The sequence below is a fragment of the Falco biarmicus genome, chromosome 14, assembly GCF_023638135.1.
Source record: "Falco biarmicus isolate bFalBia1 chromosome 14, bFalBia1.pri, whole genome shotgun sequence".
NCBI classification, from domain to species: domain Eukaryota; kingdom Metazoa; phylum Chordata; class Aves; order Falconiformes; family Falconidae; genus Falco; species Falco biarmicus.
The window spans coordinates 23,803,725-23,831,564 of NC_079301.1; the positions used below are offsets into that span (position 1 = coordinate 23,803,725).

A 27,840-nucleotide genomic window follows, 5' to 3' on the forward strand; every position below is an offset into this window, starting at 1 on the left:
GAGGTAGTTGTGCAGTCAGCAGGTTATTCTCACCCCAGCTGTGCTGGTGGCAGTAACAGCATCTGTGGCACCGTGTGAGGCTTTTGGAGCACTGTCTCCAGGGTCTTAGGGCTCTTAATTCCTTTCCATTTCCAGAAAAAGTTTAGGTACCTGAGTGTTTTCCAATGGCTGGATCCCAGTCCCTTTGCTGGGAGCTGTAATTTTTTTCTTTGAAGCACTTTGCAGATCAGTCTACACAGGGAGCTGAAGCATCAGCTTCCCTTGGACATGGATTATTGCTTCCCACCCCAGAGCACTGAGCACCATGCAGGAGGAGGATCAGGGTGCAAACACGTCCCTTTCTGCTGCCAGCATTGCATATTGCAACCCCCAGAGCAGCAGGGAGGTTGTCCTGTGAAGAAACAAGAGAGGATGATGACGGGCATCGCCTTCGCCCAGGTGCTGGCAGCTGCCTGTGCCATCTGCCCTGTCTGTGGAAGGTGCAGCCAGTTGAATTCCCCTTTCTCTGCACCTTCCCCATCTCCTCCCACAGCGGCATCTTGAGATGCCTGCACCCCACACCTGGCTTTGCCTTACGAAATGTTGCCTTTGTGTGTTAATAAAAGCTCTTCGAGTTGCTGGGGTTTATCATCTACGGAAATTTTCCTGCAGGTGCTCTTAACTCTCGGGCGGGCAGTAAGTCAGCCTGGGGAATGTGTGGTCAGTGAGCTCTGCGTTAGCAGTGGGTGGTCTTTGTACGCTGTTCTTTCCTGTGCATAAATCTTTTTTCCCCTATCTCCCATACCGCAGGCCTCTACAACTCCATGGACAGCTGGATGATTGTCCCCAACATCAAGCAGAACCATTACACTGTCCATGGGCTCCAGAGCGGCACCCGCTACATCTTCCTTGTCAAGGCCATAAACCAGGCGGGCAGCCGGAACAGCGAGCCCGCCAGGCTCAAGACAAACAGTACGTGCCCACCCGGGGGGTGCCTTGCCTTGGGGTGGGTGGGAGAGCGGCTTCATTGGTGCTTGAGTCCAGAGGGGTATGGCTGAGCCACTCCTTGTGAGCCCACAGTTCCTGGCAGCACGATGGAGACCCCTCAGGTTATTTAATTTACTTCTTACTTGGTATCCCAGCTCCTTCCCTGCCACAAGGGACATGGTCTGCTGCTATCCACACAGTGCCTGGGGCTCCCATCAGCTGTCTGCTCCTGTCAGCGCCCAGCCCTGGGACAACTTGGATTTTAGATCATGAAGGTCCATCATTACATCCCTGGGCTTTTTGAGGGTGATGGATGGAGCCCCAGGGCAATTGTGTGTGCGTGCATGTGTGGCTTTGCTCACAGAGGGCTGCAGTTCTGGGGACCTGTAAGGAGGCTGGAAAGTGTCTCCATGGTAGTGGATGGGGCTTTGCAGCCGCGCACAGAACAGAAGAGAAGCTGTGCTTCACCTTCTCGTCACCCCAGGGGTGGCCAAGGAAGGTTAAATATTGTTTAGAGAAATCAGAGTGAGATTTGAACAAAAATGAGAGAGCAGCAGAGCTGGACCCATCCCGGCCAGGGGGGCAGTTTCTGGGTTTGCAGTGGGAGGAGGGAAGCATTTCCCCACTGAAGGGCAGCAAATGCAGCAGGGCCGTTGGTGCCCGCTGCCGGGGTGGACATCACAGCAGAGACGGTCGGAAATGTCAAGGGAGAAGGTGAGTCTGCTCTCCAGGCTGTGCCCACAGCTGACCGCTCCGCGGCTGCGTCTTTCCAGTGCTCATTGAGCTGTGTCTGCCCGGCCAGGCGAGCACAGCCCTCCCTTGTGTTTCCTTCCTCAACACCGCAATTGCTCCTGCGTCGACTAGGCTTTTGAGATGATTTATCACCTCCGCCTCCTCATTTTCTCTGTGCAACTTTAAACCAAATGAAATTAAGTAAAGGCGGTGTAGTGGTGGGGCTGGAGGGGTGCTGCTGAGAAGCAAACTCCAATCCAATTCTGCCTTGTTTATTAAAATTGTATCCCTCCTGTGGTTGCTGGTTTTAAGTGCTTTCCCATGCTTTGAAAGGCGCTCGCTCTGGAAATAAGAAATGGGTGGCTTGGCAAGGTGAGAGCAATGCTGTGACAGAGCAGCACAGCAGGGAGCGAGGGTGGTTTGCTTTGGTAGCCACTCCCAAGGGATGGGGCTTGCTCATTTGTTTTTTTAACTGAGTGCCAGTCATCAGACACTCCAGCACGTTGCTGAGGGCTCCTCCTCAGAGATGGGCTTGATTTGGTAGGTTAAATAAGAGCCCAATCGGGTTTTGAGCTCCCCTTGTTGCAGGCATGTGTCTGCAGCAGCTTCCTGCATGTTTAAAACCTCAAGCAAGCCTCATCTGAAGCGCTGCACAAATTATTATGTATAACCACAGTTTGTGAGTGCCAGGAGCTCCTTTCACACGGCTGAGCTACCAAGCATCTGACCCCGGTGCCTCCTGCTTGGGCAATGGGAAGGAGAGGTGCACGGCATTAACGGGCACGCATCCTGCTCTGCCACTGATTCGGTGGTTATCCGCAGCCCGTGCAAAGTGTTTAGGGAAACTTCTGAATTTCTGAACGTTTGATTTAGCAATATATATGTATAGAATATATATTTTCTTTCTGTGGCCAGCCTTGGTGTACAATGGCTCCTTTGGGGTGTTCGCTGCCCATCATCAGGGTGGTGCCAGCTGAAGGTGCCGCTGCTTCATGCTGCACCCCCAGGGCATCCTCGCGGGCTGTCTGTCCTGCCCGTGTTTGTCATTGCAGGGCAACAGGGTTTTCTCCTTTTCAAATGGGTGACTAGAAGGTAGTGTATGCTTTTCAACTGCTGTAACCTTGGCTGAAAGGTCAGCAGCTCGACAAGGAGATGGGCCAGTTAGCATATTTCACAGTCCTCTTTTTGCTCCTGAAGTGATGTTAGGAGAGATTCCTTCATCACCAGAAGGTCAAGTGTCGGGACATGTAGGGATTTCCACAGCATTGGTGCCATCAGTGCTGGTGTTTAGCTGTATTTAGCTAACCTAGGGTTAGGACTAGGCATGGGACCTCTGCTTCTCCCAGCCATGCTGTCCTCAAGTCACGAGTCCTCCAGCAGCTTCCCATAACCCAGCTCGTCCGGCATAGCATCATGCGGGGTACAGGCAGCTGTGATTGCAGAGGACCCTGCCGGGCACGCGCACCAGGAATTAGAGGCAGCTGAGGTTGGGACCACTGAGAGTCTGTGAAATCCATGTTGTTTCCCAGTGCCAGGGTGATATTTTGGGGAAAGGGGTCAGATGGGAGCAGGCACCTGGCTGTGTCTTCTGAAACGCCCTCTGTCCCAAGCAAGATTTTGCGGTGCAGGCTGTGTGCTTTTTAACTTCCATCTTACCCATCACAGCAAACTGTCTGCAGATATTGCTTGACCCCTTGACCCAGGATGTGCCAGCACAGACCAGCAATGAGAGCTGGACTCCAGTTGTTCACAGTGACCTTAAAAAGGGGTCATCTTTGTGACAAGGGCTGTGGCTGTCTCTCTCTTGACAGGGCCGAGTATTTTTATACCTCACTTCCTCAGAGCTTGTCTCTTTGCATTACTGCTGGAAAAACATAGCTACAGAAATATTGAAATAGCTAGAGGAAAGGAGGGGGCAGGTCACTCCCAATTTGCAGCTTTACTTTCAGGCCTCTCAACTCAATTACCTAGCAAATTGGGCTCCAAGGAAAATCAACACGAGCTACCACCAGGTAGAGCGTAGCGCAGATGAGCTCCATTATGGGGTCACACTTGAAAGCTCTCCAGCCTTGCTGTAGCTAATGCTGCTTGCCACTTGCAATGGTTCCTAGCCATGGCTTGGAAACCCCCTCACTGCATAGCATTGGCGCCGGGCATTTCTCCTCGCCAAGACTCGGTGTCCGTAGTTGAAAACGGGAGCAAGCAGTGGGGCACAGCTCGTGCAGCGCAGCGTTTCCCCCAAGCCCGGCCAGGGACCGCTCCAGGCACCAAAGCCTGGGTTTTCAGCTGCTTGCAGTTATTTAAAGTGTTTTGCTGAGCTGTCCGGTGCACTTTGTGCTAAAGTAGATTAATCCCTACAGAAATCCTGTCTGGTATCTATATGGTCTTTACTGTATCTTGCATGAAAACTCACAGCGACAAAGAACACTACAACTCAAATTTGCTTCTTTACAACATCTTGAGGTTTTGTTTGCAAAACCAGGGACAGTCTGGGGGCTTCCAGAGGGAAATCATTGAAAAATAAGGAGGTCAGGTGAAGGCCTTGCTTTGGAAGCAGGCAATGGGGGGAGTGCTGGGGAGGTCACCCAGGTGAGCAGCCTGGGCCCTGCTGGCAGGGCTGTGCCCATGAGCAGCCTGAGCAGAAGACGCACCAAATCCCCCAGCCCTCCATACTGAACAAGTCTGTGTTTGCAGGTATTTTTCTGAGCCCGTCCCCACCTGTGTCCCTACATGCACAAGACCTGGCCCTGGGAGCTGGTGAGGGTTAGTTTTGTGGCGAGGCTGTTTGGCACCAAAAATTGGAGCCTTGCAGAGAAATCCATGGCACTTGCTGTTGAATGGGTTGCAGAGCTGGTGCCCAGAAGAGATGGAGTTTATCAGTGCGAGGGAGGACAGATGTTCCCCTGGCCTTGCGGATCTTCAGGAGGCTTTTTATCAAAGCAAGAAGAGCAGCTGGTGTGTGTCAATTAGGAAATAGTTTGGCTTTCTGTGTGCTGGTAACATTACAAAGGCATTGCAGTTGAGTTTCAAGCCAGCATTAAAGATCTGCAAAATCCATCAAACTCAATCCTGTTAATTGCAGAGGAAGCCCTGGGGCGTGCGCTGGCTGGCTGGTTGGCCCTGTGCTTGCACCTCCCTTCCAGCCTCCACTAAACATGGGCTGGACCTGACGCCTTTGATTTACTTCCACTGCTGCATCCACAGCCCAGACGTCTTCTCCAAGTGGTGAGGCCTTGTTGGCAGTGGAGAAGCACTGAAAAACCTCGGGCATGCTTCCTGTAACACGTAATGGCAGCCTGTGTGCCCCGGGGAGCAGTCTGCCTCGGCTGCTGATGGGGATTCAGGGATGTGCTCAGTGCTGCAGTACAGCTTCTGCGATACAGTTTTGTTATACCAGCACTTAAAGAGTCTGTTCTCCCTCTCCTGTCTTCACGTAGCTCTCATTACTGCTAACAGAGTATGGATCCGTTCAGGAATTCGGGCTACACGCCCTGCCCAGGTTTGGTTCACGGTGCATCCTGATGGCAGCTTCGGTGCCACTTCCATTACCCGGAAACATCCTCCTGTTTCTGCCACGTTTTGCATCATCGAGAAGGGGCAAACAGAAGCCACTCTGATGGGGAATGAGGCATTTGAAGGAGGTCATATGCAATGAGACCCTGGGTATTCCCCAGCCCCTCACTTAAGGATCCCTGCCCGATGTGCTGGGCTGCCCAGCCTGGCTACTGTCCAGTCCTGATCCTCCCTGGGGGGCAGAGAGCTCATGCTCTTCAGCTCCTTCCTCTGCATTTTTCTGTTTCACCTCCTTTCCCTCTGTTTGGTCCACGAAGGTGAGTGGTTCCCAGGCTGGGGACTAAGCCCAAGGTGGAGGTGCTGCTCTCATCCCTGCTTCCCGCTGCCACGGTGCCAGGGTGGTGGCTTGCTTGCAGGTGTGGGCAGCAGCAACTTGCTTTCTCCTTCCAGAAGGCTGAGGAGCTGTAGCCGGCACCAGGGCCACGGGAGCAGCACAGGGACCAACGGTTTACAGATCAGCCCAGGAAAATAGATGCATGAGGCATGTGGATGTGCCTCAGCATCTTGCTGGGCATCTATAATCCAGTGCCCTTGGCTAGTGGGGGCACCTTTGGCTCATGGAGGATGTCCAAAGAGCCTGGGGCAGATGTTTCCTGCCGTGTTCTGTCTGCACAATGATGGTAACAAATCATAGAATAATTCCAGTTGGAGAAGACCCTTAAGATCATCAAATCCAACTGTTGATGTAGCACTGCCAGGTGCACCACTAAACCATGTCCCTAAACACCACATCTACATGTTTTTTAAACACTTCCAGGGATGGTGACTCCACCACCTCCCTGAGCAGCCTGTTCCAATGCTTAACCACCCTTTCACTGAAGAAATTTTTCCTAATATCCAATCTAAACCTCCCCTGGTGCAACTTGAGGTCATTTCATCTTGTCCCAATAATAAATGTAAATCCTAATCCATGTGTCTTCTTCTAACAGGTCAGCCTTTTAAGCTGGACCCCAAGATGGCTCACAAGAAGTTGAAAATCTCCAATGACGGGCTGCAGATGGAGAAGGATGAGAGCTCCTTGAAGAAGAGCCACACGCCGGAGAGGTTCAGTGGGACAGGATGCTACGGGGCGGCAGGCAACGTCTTCATTGACAGTGGCTGCCACTACTGGGAGGTGGTGGTGGGATCCTCAACCTGGTAGGCAGCACCGTTGTCTTCCCTCCCTCTGCCAGGGTCCCCCAGATTTCCCCAGAGATGCTGTGGGGCACACTAGGGCTAAAGGCCACGGTTTTGGCAGAGCTGCTCGTGGGCGGGGAGGTGCTTGAGACCTTAAATCCGGGTGGCTGTGGCTTTCAAGAACCTTTCAAGAGGTTTATGAGTTTCTCCTGTCTGCCAGAAGCCTTTGGGCCTGATCCAGTCAGGCTGCAAAGCGGAGCTTGTATCTTCACTTGTATATTCTTCACCTGCTGACCCTGCTAATGCTTGCCAGGGCTCAAAGCTCACCATGACAGCAGGGCAGAGGTGCTACAGAGCTTTAGATCTGCTGGTTTTTGCATGCACCGTGCCCTCCCCTGGGCTGTCTCGGGCAAGGTCCTGCTTAGCTGGGCCAGGCGTGATTATGAAGTCTGAGCTGGAAGGGTGCACAGAGCCACGGTCCCCCTAAGCAGAGGAGACAGGGATGTCTCCAAGGGAGGTTTGCAAAGGCCTGGCAAGGCACTGAGCTATCCCTGTGAGGGCAGGCAGCTCCAGGGGAGCCTGTTCCATGCCTGCTGTGTCACCCTATAGTCATACCCAGCGTTGCAGGCTGGCAGGAGAAATCATCCCAAGCAGCGCATCCCCCTCCTCATAGGGATGTACCTCTCTGCCCTGTGGTGGCCAGAGGACCAGTGGGGCAAAGCAGAGGGTGATGCTTTGCTTGCCATTTGCTCTCACTCGCCCTGTGCTGCTGCCACATGGCTTTGTTTCAGGAGAGGCTGACTTCATTGCCACAAGCTGCTTCTCTTGAGGGAGGCCAAGTCCATGTCTCCCTCCCATCAACAGGAACAGAGCTTTGTCCCCACCTTGGGTCACCCTGGCATCTGCTGAAGGGGACCAGGCTCAGTGGAGCACCAGGAGCAGTGGCAGCCCTGGCTGCAGTGCCTCCTCTGCAGCGATTGCTCTCAGCTGAGGTTTGATGACTGTTCCCTGGTCCAGGCTCCATGGGTGGACACTGCGAGAGTGGGAGGGTGAGAGCCAATCCCCTCCCTGTACTCCATGGGAGATGAAGGCAGCATTGCTGGGAACTGCAAGGGGTGGGGATTGCTTTCACCCCATCCTCTCCAGCAGCCCTTGTCAGAGAGGCTTGCACAGAAGCATGGCCCTGAGTGCAGCTTCTTGCTGGCAGTAGTGTCACGCAGCATCCTTGACCCCACAGCACCTCCCTCCTGCATCTCAGCAGGCATCCCCAGCCCAGGCTTGCCCTCAAGTCCAAGCCCCTGCCTGCAAAAAGCATCTGGACAGCAGCAGAAGGGACGAGTCAGGGATGTAGGCTAGCGCACCCTTCGTTAGAAAGCAGTTTCCGACTTCAGCAATTTGATTTGTGAATTGTTTCTCGAGCAATAATTGTTTCTGGAGCTGTTTCTTAGAAATAGATCTGTTCCAGGCGTTGTTTTGCTGATGACCGAATACTGCAAGAACTTCAGAGCAGGAAATAGCTTTCAAATATATAGCAGCTCCTTGGGCTCTGCAGAGGGGTGTGTTCAGATGCAGAATGAGCACAGCCACGTGCTGGAAGCTAGCTGAGTTGGCTGTGGCCATGACTCAGGGCAAGCCTGGAGCCCGGTCTCCTGATGGGGCTCATCGCAAGGATGCTTTGGTCAAAGGCAGGGTGGGACCTGCAGCTCTCAGCCACCCTCAGTGCCACCTCCCATCTCCCTGCACCTCAGCCCCACACCGACACTGACCCTTCCCCACCTCGCCCCGTCCCTTCGATGGTGCTGCAGGCAGGGCAGTACTTCCACATGGTTACCGCCGCCAGCGGTTCGTGGGCTGCCTCCTTTGCAGCATGTAACGGGGGCTCAGCTGATCCTCAAAACCTGTGTGCATCTCCAGGAGCTCCAGCTGAGGAAGAACCGGTATTTTGCATGCTGCTGCAAAACACATCTCCTCTCCCTCAAACAGATCCGCAAGGGGCACCGCACACCAGCCTGGCTTGGGGAACGGATCATTGCCTGGTTTTGCCCTTCTCCCCCATCCTGCTCTCCCCAGCTGGTTGCTTTTGGCCAGAGCTCGCTGGTTCTTCCAGCTGGCCAGAGGGATTCAGAGAACAGAGAGCAGCAGCAGTCAAAAAACAGGGAGACACAGCATGCACTGTCTTCGTGCCCCCTAACTTATGACCACAAGCTTCAGGGAAATTAACCTCTTCTCCCAGGGCTTCAGGCATAGCCAAGAGGGGAGGTCTCACCGTGGGCTGGCAGCTCTGCCCTGCAGTGGCAGGAGAAGCAGATCGGGAGCTTTTTGTCCCGAGGGTTTGGAGGGGAGGGGTGTCACTTCTTGCCTTTCCCTTGAACCCTGTGCTTGCAGCTGCTGGGGTCATTAACAGAGAAAAACCCTCTCCCTGACCCAGAGAGCTGGCCCTGGTTTCTGGGTGTGCCTGGCCCCCCTCTCCGTTGGGGAAGGAGCAAGCACAGCAGCACTCCTGGCTCAGAAGGCACTCCCATCGGACTCAGCCTCCCGTCCACCCGTGGGCTGAAAAACGCCTTCACACAGAGTGCGCTTAGAAGTGAAACAGTTGGGGTTTATTATGAGAAGGCGCCTACCAGGCAGATCCCCAGAAAGCCTCTGCTGCCGAGCTGAGCCGGGAGGCATTACAGCAGCATTATCACGCTGCCACGCTGTTAAAGCTGCTTGTGCAGCACAATGGGGCTAAAATGGATGGTTCCTGCTGAAAGCGCCCAGCTCTGTCACCTCTGCTTCTCACTCTGCCTGGCAGCAGGAGGCTGTGTGGGGAGGGAGGGATGCTTTTCCCCAGCCAAGCATCTGCAAGTGGCTTTTCAGTCACAAAAAGCTGTTGCTGTGCTGCTTCCACCGTCAGGGGTGGCAGCAGCCATCAGGGCTGGACTTTGTCCCATGCCGAGGCTGGAAGTTGCTAGCAAAGCTTCTCCTCTCTTGCAGGTATGCCATCGGCGTGGCTTACAAGTCGGCCCCCAAGAACGAGTGGATCGGGAAGAACTCCTCATCTTGGGTCTTCTCCCGCTGCAACAACAACTTCATGGTAAGGCACAACAACAAGGAGATGCTGGTGGAGGTCCACCCGCAGATGAAGCGCCTCGGTGTCCTCCTGGATTACGACAACAACGCGCTCTCCTTCTACGACCCAGCCAACTCTCTCCACCTCCACACGTTCGAAGTCTCCTTCATCCTACCAGTGTGTCCGACCTTCACCATCTGGAACAAATCCTTGATGATCCTCTCGGGTCTACCCGCCCCGGACTTCATAGATTACCCAGAGCAACAGGAGTGTAACTGCAGGCCCCAGGAGTCCCCATACGTATCAGGGATGAAAGCCTGTCACTAGGCGTCCCTAGCCCTGCCTGTGCCCCGCGGTGGCACCAGCGATGCTGGTGGGTGCCGGCGTTCGGAGCCAGCCTCCAGGAGCCTGCTTGGCAGTCATGCCGGAGAGCCGCCGTGCAGCTGTAACACTCCCAGCAAGCGAGCGCCTTCCTACATGCAGCTCAATTATTTTTTTTTAAGGGGAAAAAGGAAGAACCTCTGACCACGGCTAAAAATAAACTCCCATCAGTGAGCGCCGCTTGTGAGTGCAGCTTGTGCAACTCCTTGGTGGTGTGCTCCCATCTCTCCCAAAGCAGATTGTCACCTGGATGGTTTTGTCTTCCCTTGGGTGCTGGAAAGGCTGGGGTGGGTTTTCAGGTGCTGCTCTGGGCAGGGGGATGTCTCTTGTGTCCCCGCGAGGCGCAGGCTGGAACAGGAGGGATTGGCTTTCTGGAGCCCGTTGCTAGCTTGTCTCGAGAGCCAGGTGGGTCCTGAGCATCATTTTCTGGGGAGGACTTTCTGTCTGGCTGAAGTCCGGCAGCTGCTCTGGTGTGGTAGATAACCACATGGACCCCTCATGTTTGCTGAGCACTGGTGTTGGTTACGTGGTGGATGGTGGTGATGTGGTGGATGGTCTGCGAGGGTAGTGCTGAGGATGGTCCTGCTGCCCCCCCGGCCATGTGCATGCTGCTGCTGGCTGTGTCCCCTGCACTTAGCTGGGTTTGCAGTCCCACGTTGGAGGGCAGCCAGCCATGGACACCCACCCTGCCGTGTCTCCTCCTTTGGGAGCTCAGCAGGAGTCAGGGAGGTCCCCACCATTAAGGAGCCAGCCAAGGAGTGTCTCACCCCAGCACGGAGGTTTGGCAGTTGTTCCTTCCTGACGCGGGGTTGGGCCAGCTGTGTCCCACCATGTGCAGTTCTGCATGGAGCTTCTCTATTAGCTCGCATCTGGTGTCCCTGCAGAAAAAACACATCTCCCCATGCTGAGCAGATGGTCACATCCTGCCCAAAGACCATCTCTGTGCTTTATGACCCAAAATCTCAATTTATGACGCCAGATTTTGGCTCTTGGTTTGTTCTCCACCACAGTGGCATGAGTGTGGAGCCATCCTGTTTGCTGTGTGGCAAAGGACTGAATCCATCATGAGGGCTCCAGCCCCTGGTTACTGGGAGATCTTTGGCTGCCACCAGTGCTCCCAGTAGCCACAAGCACCAAGTCCCCTGGCCAAGCCTCAGTTTCCACATTTGCTTAAAAGCCAGGAGGAACTGGGCCAGGTGCACCAGTCCCTGCACTGCAGGGAGAAAAAGTCCAGCGTGGGTACCTGCAGCCAGGGTCCATGGCACGATTTGGGGCAGGTGGGCTGACATCTCGCCTGTGGCAGGTGGCACGGCGTGGTGGGGATGCCAGGGGGAGCGAGCATCATCGAGCAGGTTGGGCAGTGTGACGGCCCAAGATGAGCTGGTACTCGCCTTTGTTCTGTGGTGTTGGAAAATCCCTTTTTCTCCTCTGGATGTGGTGCTGTCAGGTGCCTCGGTGGCATCACACGGGGACTGTCAGGTTGAGACCTCCGAGCTCTACCAGCCTTTTCCTTTCTTTTTTCAGACTTTGCTTATAGGGAACTACCTCAAAGCCCAGCCTCAGAGGGGTAGGTGGCTGATGCAGACAGGGTGACGGCACTTCAAGGCTTGTCCCATGAGGGCTGTGGGAGAGTCTGGTGGAACTCGGTGGGAGCCAGTTGGCCCTGTCCAAAAGTGGGTGCTCCCCACCAGCAGCCTGGCCAGGGGGACACTTGTCATTGTCTGGTAGTGGCAGCTGACAGGCAGTAGCTCTGTTCAGGGAGACTGTATAAAAAGAGCCTGTTTCTCAGCACAGCAGCCCTCTGCTTTACCTGGTTGACACTTTTGGTGGCTGGTTGCCTGACGCTGTGGGACAGGAAGCGGGTGTCACCTGCAGGGAAGGGATCTGCCACCTGCACTGCCAAGCCAAGGGTGATTTTGCCTCTGATCCAGGCTGCTGACCATGGTGCCTGGTAGGGGCTGATGGCCCGCAGTACATCCCTCCCAAGCAGAGATAGCAGGTTTATCTGCTTCTTCTGCCCCCCTGCATGAGAGAGCACCAGGTGGGGATGCAGCAACATCACGCCTGCCATTCCCAACCACTAAGCACACAGCCACAATTAATTTTAAGAGGATAAGCTGCCATTTTCAGTTGGATGTTTTTTCAAAGGCACAGTGGGCTATCATGAAAGTCCTTTCCCGGTGTGCTGGTCCCATCCAGGGCTGCTGATAATATGCCAACCTCAAACAAATCCCCAAGCACTGGAGATGGATTTTAGTGTTTGCAATCCAGGTGCCAAGCTTTCCGCTGGCACCAGCACTGCTTTGACTGGCTTATTGCTAGAGGACTCAGTGCATCCATTAACTCAGAGCACACGAGCCATTAATGTGACATTTGCACCTGATGAAATTGCACTAATTACAGGGGGGATCCCCCCCTTCCCCGCCACCCATGTCTCGTACCCGGGCCAGGCAGGAGGACGAAGTGAGGGGAGCCCTGCTCCCCGAGCAGACAGTGCTGGCACTGGGAGCCCTTCCCGAGTCACCCATGTTTTCCTCTCCTGGTTTTGGAAAAGCAAAACCCACGCAGGCGTTAGGAGGAGGGTGGGAGGACCAGCCCCATCCCTGGTCCCTGCTCCTAGAACGATGCTGCCCCGCGGCTTTGCAGCCTTTGCCCCCGGCCCATGAGCGAGCAATCCCATCGGTTAAAGCCACCTTGGGGGTGATGACACAGCAGTAGTTCCAGCCAATGCGAGCCCCTTCAGGCCCTGCCCCCAGGGTTATGAATGAGCGCCTTTCCCACAGCCCCTGCGTGGGGGCAGGACACGGGTGGAGGGGCTATGCTGGCTTATCTGCTCCTGGTGACTCCGCTGTATAGACTGGGATGTGGTGAACTCTTCCATATGTAACATACTTGTTTCAGTTTTGTTTTGGGGGAGGGTTGTTTGTCCTGTTACATTTTTTCCCTTTTTTTGTTGGTTGTTTTTTTTTTTTTTGCAACTTCTTTGTTAATGTGTATATATATATATATATATATATATAAAAAAATAATATAATATATATATACGTTATCGGATATGTCTGTCTGTGGCAGAGATTGTGCACTGAGTGACATCACTGCTCCTGGGATGGTCTCTTTAGGAATCACAGTTGGCTTTCTCCAAACCTGTGACAAAATGAAGAGCATTAGCCTCAGGGTTACTGAGCCATGGGCACAGCAATAAATCAGCAACACAAGCCGGCCCGGCAGCATCCTGGCTGGCAAAGCCCCTGTGAGCACAGCAGGCTCTGTGGGGTGGCTCAGCAGGAGGGTTTGCTCTCACTGGGGATGTCACATTTGTCCAGGGGGACTTTCCAAACATGTGGCTGTGCATCCACAGGAGCAGGGGGATATGTGGTACCATCCATGCTTGTCCTGGACTGCAACCCTGACTTAAAAGTCTGTGGTCACCTGGGATGCTGAAGCCCCATCTAAAAACATCCGTACACATAAATATTCTCCATGCTGCTGTCAGCCCCCAGAGGCTGTCATGCAAAGGCACACTCTCCAGGTCATCAGGACACCAAGTGCTCCAGCCTTCCCTTTCCCAAGCCTTTGACGGCCACAGGGACTGCTGGAAATCTGAGTGCTAGCCAGTTACTGCTGGAGCCTTGTTTCTCCTGCCCTTGAACCCAGATCCCACTCATACCCACCCAGTGCCTCGAGAGCTGTGGGAGGGCAGGGATGGAGGCTGATCGCATCCTGCACTGTGGTGGTGGGGCTGGGCACTGGCTGTGACATTTCTCCCTTCCACAGAGGAGCCACTGCCCCAGCACAGCATGGCTGACAGCCAGCTCATCTCTCTCAGTGCCTATCGGTTGACATATGCCAGCACGGTGGGCTGGATTCAGGTAAAATGAGCTGTGGCTGTGGGGCAGGGGCCTGGTCCTGCTGCATCTGCCCCAGAGACCTGCTTCAGGGTGCAGGAGTCCAGCCAGCCCTGACAGGGAGAAACATGAGGGGGCCTTTCACTCAGCCCCCAGTGCCAGGCTCCCGATGTTGCCAGCCCCAAGCAGCACTGAGCCTCGACCTGCTGTGGCTTGGGTCCTGGCAGAAGGCAGGAAGAAGGTCTGGGCTGGCCATCCAGGGACATGTCCCTCAGGGTGTCCCCTGCACCCCACCAAACAGCACTGGTCCCTGCGTAGGCAGGGGCCCATGTGCCACCCCATCCTCTCCCGGCTGAGACAGAGCTGGACCTTGTGCAGGGGCTTTGCAGGCTGAGATGGGGTCACTGGGCAGAAATCTTCCCCAGTTGCCTGGAGAAGAGGCACTGGCAAAGGGGGGGGAGCCCAGGACTTGCCAAGGGGAAGCGAAGATGCACAAGCCCATGGAAGACAGAGCCCATCTTCTTGGTTGAGCATAAGTGCCTAAAATATTTATTAAGTGGAAAACATACGGTGCAAACCAACACTCCAGAATTAAATAGTTCTTACTTTGTTCCTTTGCTCTAGGCCTTTTCCATTAAACATTAACCACCAACACATGGAGCCTGGCCTCAAGATTGAGTAGTTGCTTTCATTATGGGACAAATCTGTGGCATTTGTGTTATCTCAGACCTCTGCTCTTCCTGCTTGGTGTCACTGACAAAGACAACTGTAATGAGCCACTCACTGGGACCTGACCTTAACTCTCCTGCTTCTTCCCCACAACACCGTGAGCCTAAAGACCCCACTAATCCAGAGCCCCGCAACAAGCCTTTGCTGCAGCCCCAAGGGTTCACAGGCTACATTTCCAGACCCAGCATTCCCTGACCCAGAGCCTTGGCAGAGCGAGACAGCCCCGGACTATCTGCAGCTTGCCAGGAGGCTTTTCCAACCCCAGCCCCTTCATCCATCCTCATGTCACTCTGCTCCCACCAGCCTGTTTGCTGCTTGTCCTGTGGCAGAAGGGGGTGGGGGGTGGGGGGGTGGTGGGGGTGGTGCGTGCGTGTGTGTGTGTGTGTGAGAGAGAGAGAGAGAGATACCCAGGTACTCCTCAGCTCCAGACATTTGTCAAAGCAACGACACACTGAAAATAACACTTGGCCCTTGATGGACACCTTGACATCTGGACTTGAATTCACGTACCTCCATCTAGTTCTGCCTTGGAGACCTGCATGGGGGTCTGAGAGCTTCCCAGCGGAGCAGGTACAAATACACACATCCCAGTTCTCATCACTAGCTTTGCCTCTTAGTCATCCATTAGATTAAAGGAATTGCAGTTCAGAAGCGGGAAGTCAGACTGCAATCCAGCTCTCGCTTTTGGAGCCAATAGCCAAAGCCTGCCCATGTGGTGCTAAGTCAATGAGCCTGCTAATTGCACATGCCTTCTCTTTGGATGGTGGTGACAGCTCAGGGCAGAAGCTGAGGGCTGGAGTTCCTCTCTGCATAGTGGCATGTCTGAAACACCAAGAGAAGAGTTCAGCTGACATAAAGGACAGACAGCATAGCATGAGGGTGGTGCTGCTCCTCCCTGGGGACCACCTGGAGAACTTGATCTGCAGCCCAGATAACAGTCACCTCCACCTACTCGGCCTCCAGGCCTGGAGCCTGTAACTTCCCGGGTAGGAGCCAAGCCCTGCAAGGAGCTGCGATGTCCTAACACAGTCACTGGAGTAAAACTCTGCAGCAAAGGCTCAGCTTTTGCTGCCAGCTTGGGCCCTGCACTGGGAGACAAGTTCCATCACTGGCCATGGGCTGGAGGGGATGCTTAGGCTTGCCTAAAGCTTCCTTGGCTTTCCAGGCTCCCTTCCAGGGGGATCCAGGTGCTGGGACTCACCCTGGGTTCTATTAGCAGCTCAAGCCCCCTTGCTGGCACTGTGAGTGTGCCCAGCCAGCCTGGGAGGTCCCCTAGCACTGGGGGGACAAAGGCCAGAGGCCCACAGCATCTGGGGAAGGGAAGGGCATGGAAGCTGCTCTTTATTCCAAGGCAGGTCTGGAGACCAGGAAGTAGATGGTCCCAGCTGAACCTGCAGCTTTGATCACCTGGCTAAAACTCTGCCCTTGCAACAGAAAACGGAGAGGAGATGCCCTCAGGCTTGAAGGTGAGAATATGAAGAAGCAAGAGAGTGACTCGGCATGTGGTAGCTGCCTCAGCCCGCCCTTTGCAGTCTGGGACTCCCAGACCTCCAGCCTCCCAGCAAAGGATGAAGATGCTGTTCTGCTGCCAGGGATGCTGTGAAGTGGGACCGCTGGAGAGCAAGTATCAAAAGGCACAAGATAGGAAGGTCTCAAATTGCCTTCTGTGCTCCTTTAACCACACGCTGCCACCAGCCCTGTGGCTGCTCTAGGTAGTCTTTCTGACACAGCCTAAATAGGAAATAAGCCTGATGCTGCTTTCACTAACATCACTGGGACCAGTGCTGCCGACATCAGCAAGTCAGGAAATAAGCCTCAGCTCTTGAAAAAATCTCTCTTTCTTCGTATTCAATTTTTCCTTATTTTTTGAACTTTCAAGTTCAAGCAAATGCTTCTTGGTGATCTGGGAGGTATCAGCAGTGAAATTGCACGTTTCAGTGCATCTTCAATCTTCCCTCTCGCATGGGTAACTCAAGCGAACTACAGACACAGGTTAGCAAAGCGTGGGCTAGGGGCTGGGGCAGGGGTAGGAGGAGGCAGTGACCAGACCCCCAGCAGACAGTGCTCCAGGATCAGGGAGACTCAGCTCAGCTTTTTTTGGTGGCTGGAGGACCCGCTTCAAAGCGAGAGAGGGAGGAAGACTGGGAATCGGCTTCTGGAACCCGACAAAACTCCAACCTGGAAACTTCCACCCACTGAAAAAGTTGGATTTTTGGGGCCCTCAGGGGCACACCAAGAATTTAGCACAAGCCACATTCATCAAACCCTTCCAGCAATCCTCCTTCCAAAAACATTTTTAAAAGGCAAGCCCAACACATCAGTAAAAAATGTGAGTGGATTCTCCTTTAATCTCAAACTTTCCCAAATTTTCTTCCAACACTACCAAATCAGAGAGGAGGCCATTTTCCCACTTGGCTCTGACACAGATCCTAACACACGTGCAAAAGGCAGGAGGTGACGCAAGCACAGGTGAGCAGACCCTGCCATTGGAGAGGTCCCAACCATCAGAGCCCAGCCCTGCACCAAGCCCAGCTAACACCCGAGGAGCAGCGACGACACAGAAGAGCAAGATCTAATTACTCCTAAAACCTGCACAAGGGGACACAGCTCCTGCCCACAAATCAAGGGCAAATCACACACCAGAAATACCAGTCTATACTCAACTGCCTCCTAAATCAGTGCTGGAGACTCTGTTCCTTGGGTATGAGTCACATTCACTTTCATTTGTTCCTTTCCAATTTTCCAGGGCTCTGTCTCTGTCGGCTGGCACAGAGAGGGGAGAGAGAGGAGGAAATGCTTTGAAAATGATGGTAGCATTGCAAAGTCAAAATTAAGACCTGTCCAAGAAGCCTGGATGTCCCTGCCTGTGCATAAGGGGATGGTACCCAGACTACATGATCCCTGGCTCTTTAACAGAGGTTGTTCTTCCTCGGGAGAGAAGCTGCTCATCGAAACGAAGCAGCTGTTAAACCCTTTTACCCTCAGCACTCCCATGCTGCACAGAAAGCAGAATTTGTCCTTTCCACATGAGCTTTTCTGTGGCATTGGCCACGATAGCGGAGTGGTTCACAAATACCCATTTCCAGAGCCCCCATGAGATGCAGCAGCATTGGCTGTGCTCTGCGGGAGGCTGGCACCTCGGCGTGGGGAGGCTGAGCAACTGTCCTGCTGTGGGCAGGAGCTGGTGGCATAGGGCACTGCCCTTCTCAGAGCTATTAAAGCTTTTAGAGGATGGTGCTTAACACTCACCCCAGTGACTGCCGGGATTGACTGAGCTTGGGGACCTTTTCTTTTTTTGAAAATTGAAAAATTAAACCTGGTGAAGCGGAAGCGTTACCCAAATAGTTACAAATCAGCAACCAACCAGCAGAAAGCAAAGCCTTACGATGGGAAATGCCAGGCACCGCTCTCTGCCTGTTACCCCACCCAGTGAAAACACCAAAACTGCAGTGAAAATACACCCTGTACACCCCCCCTTGCACATCAGCTGAGCCCCTAGCCCCTCCAGAAGGTTACTCTGCTGGGGCTCATACCAAGCTCTCACCACGACTCAACAGCACGGACCAGTGGGGACAGGGAGAGGACACGCCACCGCTGGCTCCAGGCTACCTGTCAGTGTTTGCTCCTTTTGAAAGCTCTAGAGGCCTCCTCACATTGATTTGGCAGTGATCCTGGCAGAAAGCAGCTCCCTGGACAAACAGTTCAACCAGTGCATATGCACACCGTCTTCCACACGCATCTGGAACACAAGGACACCCACAGCTGCCCTGGTGGGGTAACTATGTCCCCTCTGCAGTCACAATGCCTCCCTGTGCCAGCTGTTTCCAGCACATGTGTGCCAGCTCTGCATGCTCCAGAGGGTCTGAAGGGAGATGGCTTGTGATGGTGGCCAAGCTCCCTCACTGCAACCACATACACATGCACTGCTGGCTCAAAGGTGTCCAAGGGGTTAGGGGTGCTTGCAACAGCCAGCCAGTTCTCATTTCTTCTGACCATCTCACAGGTCTTCGTAGAATCTTTTAGGTTGGAGAAGACCTTTAAGATCATCAGGTCCAATCATAACCCAGCGCTGTCAAGGCCACCGCTAAACCATGTCCCTAAGTGTCATGTCTACGCATTGTTTTGAACACTTCCAGGGATGGTGACTCCACCATCTCCCTGGGCAGCCTGTTCCAGCGCTTGACTACCCTTTCAGTGAAGAATTTTTTCCTAATATTCAAACTAAACTTCTTCTTCATAGGACAAAGAGCATGACTAGTCACAGGGAGCTCAGATGTTCATCAGACCCAGCAGCCTCAAGCAAGACACCCCCTTTGATACAAGGAGTGAGTCAGAAGCACCAGCCAGCCCTTGTCTATGGGTCCTCGTTACAGATGAGCCACAGTCGGTGGCTGATGAACCGCTTACTGCTGAAGTTCATCTAACATTAATTGAGCACCAAAGTGCAGAGATGCTGCAGCCTCACAGAGCTTTGGAAGAGCCTGTGAAATCCACTTCACCTGTGACAGTTGCATTTGGCTCCCATCCCAGTTGTCATGGGCAACCTTCATCCCTCCTATTCTGGGGAGGATTGATGTGTCCTCCTAGGAGTTTCTGAGGCACTGTGGGTGGAAGTACTCCTGAGCCCACTGTCCTCTACCCAGAGGAGGGAGAAGAAAGCTGTGAAACACAGCCTGTGCTCAGCAAGTGGCTGAGCCACACTGTGTCTGCCTGCAGTGACTGTCTGCCATCCCCACCTGCAGCCTGCCAGGGAAGAGGAGCAGCCATCTGCCCACAGATCCAGCAAGCCTAACAGCCTTCTCCAGGATGGGTTCTGCTGCAGCACTTAGAGATTCATTTACACATAGGGAGTGTGTCCTGGCAGGCTCTGGCAGCTGGCAGCTCAGAGGCGGTTTTGAGCTGGAAGTTAGGCTGACTCTGCACAGCGATTTCCACCCACAAATAACTCCTCTTCCAGCACTTGTCTTGCAGCAGTGGGGTCCATGAACTGTGAAGCAGCATCAGAAAAAAATAATTTTTTGCACTTGTTTCAAAATTTGCTTCCTGATAATTTCAGGATTTGGGCAAAGACCTCCTGGTTTGCCTCCTTTGTCAAGTACAATAACAGCATTAAAGTGTTGGAAAGGAGGGGTTACTTCAAGCTGTGACCAATTTGTGGACTTCAGTGCATGAGACAACACGGAGGCCAAGAGCTTCCAGAGGGAACCTGCAATGGAGGGAAGCGGAGGATCCTCTTGTGCAGGGTTGGGCTCTAAAACATGTCGCTCCTTCCCTGCTGTGGAGTAGATTAACTGCTGATAGGGATCACAGCTTTGGCGGATAGGATCGGGACTGGCTGCTGCTGTGAATAAACAGGGCACTTGCCCTTTCCCTCGATGAGCCTCAGTGCTGCAGAGGATGACAGTTAATCCAGATGTCTAAAGAGCTGGCAGGGCTGGGAGCTGCTGGGAAACACAAGCCTTTGGAAAGCGGCAGTCTCAGGGGTGCTGTGAATCACACCCTCCCCATCCTTCCACTACAAGCAAACGAAGGGAAACTCCACACCATCACTCCAGAGATTGCTTTATTGTCCATGTAATGACTGTGTTAATCAGGGAAATGGGACGTGCCTGAGAGGTGGGAGGGAGGCACACATTAGCCTCTGAGGCTTTTCATAGCTGAGCTTCCTTAGCCCAACCCTGAACCCACATACCCAGAATAAACCACAAGGCCAACGCGTGGTCCCGGTGGGATGAGGAGCGCCAGGACAGCAGTGCAGGAGGCTCACTCTTGCTGAGGCTGTACTGTGCGGCTCAGCACCCAGCCCAGCTGGTGCCAGACAGGGGGAATGGGAAAGGCTGGGCGGGGGATACAGGGCAAAGGGAGAGTAGATGGTACAGGGTCAGCCTGTACTGAGATGGGCTGCCCTGCACAGAAACATGGCAGTGACTCCTCTCGTGTCCTCTGGCTGTGCCCAGAGCCTCTGGAGCAAAATCATCATTGTGGGACCCTCCTTTCTCCTGCTTTACCCTCCAGTCAATGTCCCAGGACAAGTACAGGATGAGTGCCACCAGCCTTGGCACAGGAATGCTCCTTTCAGCCCCCTTGGCAAGCTGAATATGGTCCAGGGCTCTCCAGCCACATTTCCTGAAGCAAGGGAAAGCTTTACCCTGTATGCAAGGATGTAATTGCTAGTCGTCTTTATTTTTATGAAGCAGCTGATGCTAGCCAGAGAGCAGGAAGGAGCTTTTTCCCCTTTTTTCTTGCTTTATTTTGGTGCATTTCTCCATTAACCTCTGGTTTCTAGGAAACAGTATCTCTTGTTGATGAGCACCTGTGAAAGTAAATTTAAAACCATTACTGGCATTGCAGGTTGCCTTCATAGAAAGAAAAAGACTTCACTGAGAAGATGAAATGAGCTTTTCCACTGCTTTCCAGGAATGCACTTTTGAACACGAGGCTTCAGTGTCACAAGCACCGCAAATCAAACTAGAAATTGCTTCCTCGAATCAACCAGGAGGGGAAAAATCAGCCTGCAAGCTGTTAGCTTAATGAAGGTAGCTATGAGCGTGTCTTTGAGGGATGTTGCCCAGCCGAGGTGTATGCACACAGTGCAGTGGGGTCTGAGATGCCAAGAGCTGGGGTCTGCAAGGGCAGCTCCCAGAAGGCTGCTCCTCCTGCATGGGCAGGGCAGGAGGCGAGAGCCCTGCAGGTTGCTCTCATGGTAGAGATGCTCAGGGCTCTGTGGCCAGCGGCTCTCATCTTGAGAGCCCAAGCTCTGAGACTTGGGGGATGCAAGAAAAGGATGATTTCTAAGCTGTTGCATGAGCTTGAAAGGGTTAGCAGCACATTTTGGGGTGGGCTGAGGAGAAAGTGGATGTTGGCTTTTTATTTTTTTGTTTCCTTTGGAGTTCATGAAACAAGTAATTAAAAATAAAAAAAAAACCCACCAAACTCCCTTGCCAGAGCTCAAAAATCCCACTGACTTTCTGGGAGTCCTGGAGCTTCACCCCTTCTCCTGGAAGCTGCAAAGAAAAGAGACAGGACAAATTACTATTTTTATATAGCAAGTGACATCAAGAGACTGCCTCATCTGTTCCTGTCTGCTAACAACAATGGCTTGCACTAGTGATAATCCTAGCCAGGAATACAAAGCTGCAGTCCCTTCATCCATGAATTAAATTCCTTTTACTGGTGAATTCACTCTAGGTTGAAAAAAACCAAAACCAACAGTTTAATAAATGGACAGAAAATTACACCCCTGAGCCTTTCATAGACTGCACTGGGTGAATGATTTATAGTGCCTGTACTACATTGTCTGAACTGGCCCCAGATTAGTCTTCCTTAATAGAACTCTAATTGATTTTTTTTATTTTAAATACTCATCTGAAGTATCAGCCCCTAAAATTGACTGTTCTTGTTCATCAGATATGTCAAAGCATCACTTAACATGTTGCAGAAATACTCTGTTGGTCTGGCTATGGAATGATGGACAATATCTGCAATGACACCAGAAAGCCTTTATTGAAGTCTTTCTGAATTTTAAAGGGGGTGTCAAAATCAGGACTTACAAAGATTGTCACCTGAAGTCGGTTGGCATTTGGGCCCAAGTGGGGACAGGGAAGAGGGCTGGGCAGGGTGTGAGAGTGCCCCGTGTGGAGTGGCGCATGGAGCTCTGCCCCGTGCAGCCGTGCTGCTGGGGCAGCTGGTTCTTTCTGGCCAGCACTGCGCCAGCACAAGAGCAGCAGAGAGATTCCATCCCTCTGATGGAGCTGAGGACATCAGCAGCACTTTGTGCCTCAGATAAAAAAGGCAGGGAGCTGCTAAGGGGAGGGGATGCCAGCAGCATTCCTGTTTCTGCAGCCCAGCGTGTCGCAGCCACCAGCATGAGGTACCAGCATCTGGGAGCAAGACAGGAGTGAGGCTGGCACAGGACTGGTGCCGATGGCTCTGTGCAGACAATGCGACGGGACCCAGCCTCTGCTTGGGAAGATCACAAACTGCAGCTGAGCCACTAAGCAGTGCATTGGCTGATCCAACGTCAGGAGCCACTAGATGTTTATTTTCCTCTTGGGGTCCCAGGGGAGTGCAAACAAAATGTTAGGTATTACCCAGAAGCACCGGCCCAAAAACCAGCAGACATCAGCTGCACAGGTTCCGCAGTAACCCCGTGGCAGGACGCGCAGGTGGCAGGAGCTGTATTGCGGGAGAGAGCACTGGAAGCAATTACTGATGTGACAGATAGCTGCAGGAACATGTGCTGACCCACCTGGAGAAAGGCAGGCAGAAACTGTCTTCCAGCCACTCGGTGGTATTTGCAAAACTAACCTAGCCCCTTCTCCTGGGAATACTATGCCAAGGCTTGTCACAACATTGTCCCTGCTCCAAAGCTGGTCCCCGTGGTCAAGACAGGAGCAGCACAAAAACTGTTCAATGGAAATGAGTCCAGTTCTCCATGGCAACGAGCAAGAACTGGGTCAGCTGCGGGATGCGAGGAGGCAAGCACTCCCAGGAGTTTTAAAAGCAAACACCCAGCCAGAAAGGCACGCAGAGCCATGGGGACAGGGCGAGGAATGAGGGGACCCTGAGCCCTGAGTACGTAGGACCCCAGAGCTGAATAACTGCTCCCACTGAGTGTCACACAGCACAGTGAGCTCCCCCAGGCCTGCCCAAGCTCTGGGGGATGGCCATGCCCCAGGATAGAGGGAAAGTCACATCCATGCCAGCTCCTGCGGATGTTTCTGTGTGCAGCAGCACACCCACAGCCACACTGAGCAGGGGCTCTGTGCGGTCCCCTCGGCACAGCCTGCGAGCACAGACATACCTCCATGGCCATGGTCTTCTGCCTGAATTCTCAGCAACTGTGCCCTAGAAATGCATCCTTCCCTCTCTTTCCCAACCACATTGAGCCAAGTGCTTTCTCTTCGCATGGCCCCTGCTTTCCTGTCTCTCCTGGCTTGAATTTGGCCCTTTTTAAAATTTAATTAAAAAATGCATTGCCAGGGATTCTCTTTGCAGAGGCCATCCATGTGAAAATCCTCATTATGGCTCGTTGACAGGGACTGCTCCACCTCAACTTGCTGCCTTTGATCAGCTGGATGCAGCAGTGTTGAGCCTGGATCCAGGCGATGCAGCTCCTGCCTGTGTACTTGGGAGCCTTGTGACAGAGGCTTCATCATTATCTTGCTTCCAACATACAGGTACCTTTGCAGTGACAATCCTTCATTAATTACCTGCAACTACAGGGCCAGTACTGAGCTGTCAGGGCAGAAGTGATTGGTGAGGCGATTTGAAAGAAAAAAAGCTCTTGGATGGTGGGACTGGCAGAGCAGAGCACCAGGTCACCCCATGCTGCCCACAGCCACGCTGCAGGCTGGGAGCACCGGCCGTGCTTGTGCTGCTGACATCAGCATGCTGTGCAGCTTTGGTACATTTTTAACATGTATGCAGCCAAATCAAACATCAGTTGCAAGTTTCGATAACAGTGAAAAAATTACCAGCAGAGTCTCTACAAGGCCCATGAGAGCTGTGAGTGCAGCCGCCCTGTTTACCAGCGGTTACAAGAAGACATCACCACTTTCAGCTGATTGAATGTTTTAGGTGACACTTGGGCTCTGGTATTTTATGTACCAAAAGTGCAGCAGTCATTTGTCAGATCTTTGCCCTTCACTTGTCATTAAAAGTCCTCCATTCTGTTCCCAGCTGTCTCAGTATGTGACCTTGATGTGAATAACTTCTCTCGAGAAGTGTCTTCATTTGTAAAGTGGGCTTCTTAATCCTGTACCACCTGATAATGAATTAAACACTCTTAACATTTACACAGCACCTTAAGAACAGAGGGGAAATGCTGTTGATGACAAAATTACAGTGTTATTTCAGCTCAACAGAGCACAGCAACTGCACAAATACACAGCAGCATCCTCTGAGACGATGGAGACACCCTTGTGCCTTCACCCTCATGGCATGATGGAGCCTGAGGCCCCTGCCCCTCCACACTGTGCACACACTGACAACTCAACTGCCCTCACAGTAAAAAACCTCTGGGGGAAAGTCTGTCTCTGCAAGTCTGTTCCTCTCCAGATGTTGCTATATTTTATAACCCTGATCAGCTCTGCCCCCGGGCTGTGTTCCACAGCCCTGGCTCCCACTCTTCACCTCAGCCAGGCTGGCCCCATGGCACAGTGGAGCCCCAGTGTCGCTGCTCACAGCCACGTGTGCTTCCCAATTAAGTCACCATCACAAAGATCCAGGAAAGCAGGTGTGGAAATGGCCACAAGCACTGCCTGGCCTGGGGAGGTGGGTGTCAGGGTCCACTCAGTGGACTCGTGATGGTTCGTTAACTATGATCTCAAAGCGCAAAAATCAAGGCAACCACGCCAAGGGGTTATGCTTCAATTAAACAGCACAATTTTATTGTTTGCCCGTAAAGCGGCGTGCGATAGGTAGAAAGACAGAAAGTGAATAAAAGGTAAAGTAAAAAGAAAAGGAAAGAGGTTTATAGCTACCGCCACGGGTCCAAGGCGTCCATATGGTCCCGGGTCCAGGCAGCGTCCCGCCAGTCCTTCCGATCGTCGTGATCCTTGGTGGGGAAGCTCTCCAAAGTTCAGTTGCTAAGAAGGCATCTTTTTATGCCAAGCAACACACCTTGCTCCTCCTCTGGTCCATGGACTGCCGCCAGTCTCCGCCCTCTCGAGCCAGGTTATCTTGCCCCAGAGGAGGGCAGCTTCAGACCAGGAGGCGTGTTCTTGTATTGTTTTCTGGTTCGTTGTTATGACCACGGTTGTGATCCATCTTCTGGACAGCTGTTATGTGGCCTTATTCAATCCCAGGCTGCAGGGAGCGGCATAGTACTCCTCGTACCGTGCAGTTCTCTTTCCCAGGGTCTTGGTGTCTTGGTGTCCATGAGGACCACGTTTCATCCCCAGGTCTCAGTTGGCAATGTTGAGACAATATTGTTCTCCTTAGACCGACTCTTACAGTGGGCAAGGCTGGGATGCTGCTTGCTGTTTTCCTGCATCCCTGCGCCTCTCCGGGAGAGTCAATGCCGGAGCAATTCAGGGTTGCTTAATGGGATGGGAGCCTCTTTGCCAAGTAACCCTGATAGCAGGGGCCCATCGAGTGCCTCTTACATCATCATGGGGAATACCTATATCCTCCAGGGCTCCTTAGCCAAGTGGGACGCTCCCCCTGGGCTGTGGTGCAGTGAAGACAAGATAAGCAGATCCTCCCACGCATGCATTTCCATGGGAACTGGGATCTGCTTCCCGACATGCCCTCTGCACAGCCCTCCCAGCACACCCACTGCTGCCCCAAAGAGCCCCCAGCTCATTTAGCACAGGCTGCAGTACTGGCTTTAACCTGGGTTTCACCTTAATCCCTTTAAAATGGGATCCCCTTCTGTCCACGCTGCCCTCACTTTCTTTTTCATGACCACCAGCTGCCAGTTAAATGGGAGCTGCTGCTTCAAGAAAAGCTTTAAGGAACAAAAGCCGCTTGTGGTTTTTTTTCTGAAAGCAATGCCAAGATATCACTGGGGCAGGGTCAGCTTTTTGAGTTCAGTAGCTGTGACTCCAGGGCTGAGCACAACTCAGAGGAGACCCAGCTGCAGGTCTTTGCAGCTGAGGCTTTGCCTTCCCCTGCGGCCCCTTGCTCAGGGCTGCCGCATCGCGCTGTGTAGCACAGGACGGCATTGAGAGCCACAGTCGGACAGTTTGGGAGTACCGTGTGCTGGCTCAGGAGCTTTGTGACTTCCAAATATCATCTCAGCTCAGCTGGGGCTTTGTCTGGGAAGAAAAAGACTGTCCTGTGGCTGTGCCAGCTCACAGCAAGCACGGTTTGCGCTTCAGAGTAAGTCCCAGGAGAGCAAAGGGCATTCAGGAGCTAAAAGTGGGGTCACAGGAACAATGCCACCTTTGATCGATCGGTAGGTGGGGCTTTGATCCCTGGGGGGAGCTTGACCAGCCCTCGCTCAGGACCTGAGCACAGTGTGAGGAGCTCACAAGTCCAAGGGTCAGGTCTCAGTACTGCACAAAAGAGTCTGAGTAACTTTTTGAAACAAAAGAGAGATGAAGGGAGCCCTCACTGAAACAGAAAGCTTTTAGAGCCAGATCTCATGCCTGTCTGTGATGTGCCTATGAGCAAGCCTTTCACTGCCGCTATGGAAGGCTTCCAGTGTGATGTTTCTCAGCATCATGTTTTCACCTGGGGTAAATCGGCATCGTTTCAGGTGTTCAGGGGGGTTGCCCTATGCTCCAGCCCTGCCCTAGCTTTGCTCACTGCCACACCAGCCAGGACCTCCTCCAAAAATGCTTCCCATGTTTTTTTATGCTCAGCCCTTTGAGAAACACCGGTGGGACAAGTCTCTGCCCCTCTGGACGGGCTCTTACCTGTCTCAGCAGCAAGTCAGGCAGGAGGGACCAGCTTCTTACACCTCCTTTCCCGAAACCCCTCTTCCTCACTTGGACTTCTCCATCCACAGCTGTAGACCACTGATGTTGGGTAGCATTGCACTTGATGCCAAGACCTGCCCAGTCAAGCCATGGACTTGAGCGATCAGAAACAAAGGTAGTGAAGGAATTTGTAATTAAATTGCCATTAGATGGGTAACAGATTGTCTGGCAGCTGACAGTGAGTGAAAATGCTCTATTCTGTCATGTTTTATCAGCATGAAAACCATTTGCAAGTGCTCTAATTACATTCCTAATTGCCAATGTGATTAGGGACCTGCAGCTGTTCATTAAGTGTGTGTCACCCTCAGCCATTGATCTGTAGGAGAGAATATTTAATTAATTGAATAGCACACTGGATGAGAGGGGGAGATGGAGAAACTTGGAAGCTTGAGTGAGGAGTGGAGGAGCCTTGCACCAAAAGGTGTTAGTGGGTGGCAGCCATCCTCCAGCTCTGGGCACGGTATCGTACAACGTCTTTCAGAAACTTCATAAGCATACCATTAAAAAAAAACCAGGTTTCTGTCCATATTACTCCCACAGGAGGTCTCCTGCCCTGATGGGCAAGAGCTAACTTCTAATTTCCAGCAAAACTTTTATCTTCTAGTAGGTTATGCTCTTTGTCAACAGGACGGTGTGCTCCATCTCGCTTCTGTTCTCAAGACAGCCCTTGCTCCCTCCTGGCTCCTCCCCAGTGCACTGACAGTGAACAGAGCTCGCCCAGCTTGCATGTGGAGAAGGATGGAGGTGTCAAGGTGCCCTGCTCAGCTCCTTGCCTGTGCTGCTGCATCACCCTTGGCAACTCTCCCACCCTCTCTTCTTCTTCTTTCTCAAATGTGCTGACAGGCCAGGCAGGGTCTGACTTCTGCTGAGATGGGCAGAGTGGCTGGGGACCCTTCAAAGCCCTCCTGTGCTGTGCTCAGCAGCCGGTAAGGCTCAGCACTGCAGTCTCAAACCCACCCAAATTCAAGGGAAATCACAGTGTGGACAAATCCAGACTGTGGGTCTGGCACTGAGCTTC

At 53.0% G+C, this 27,840-nt stretch overlaps 1 protein-coding gene across 1 annotated transcript in view; it reads left to right on the forward strand.

Moving 5' to 3' along the window:
* MID2 (midline 2) overlaps window positions 1-12,874 on the forward strand; it is a 113,961-nt gene extending 101,087 nt beyond the window's left edge. The window contains exons 8-10 of the mRNA XM_056359903.1: window positions 790-951; window positions 6,201-6,408; window positions 9,364-12,874. Of these exons, the coding sequence (XP_056215878.1) occupies window positions 790-951; window positions 6,201-6,408; window positions 9,364-9,766 (773 nt within the window). The 3' untranslated portion in view covers window positions 9,767-12,874. The remainder of the gene's footprint in view (window positions 1-789; window positions 952-6,200; window positions 6,409-9,363) is intronic.
* Window positions 12,875-27,840: the final 14,966 nt, after the last annotated feature.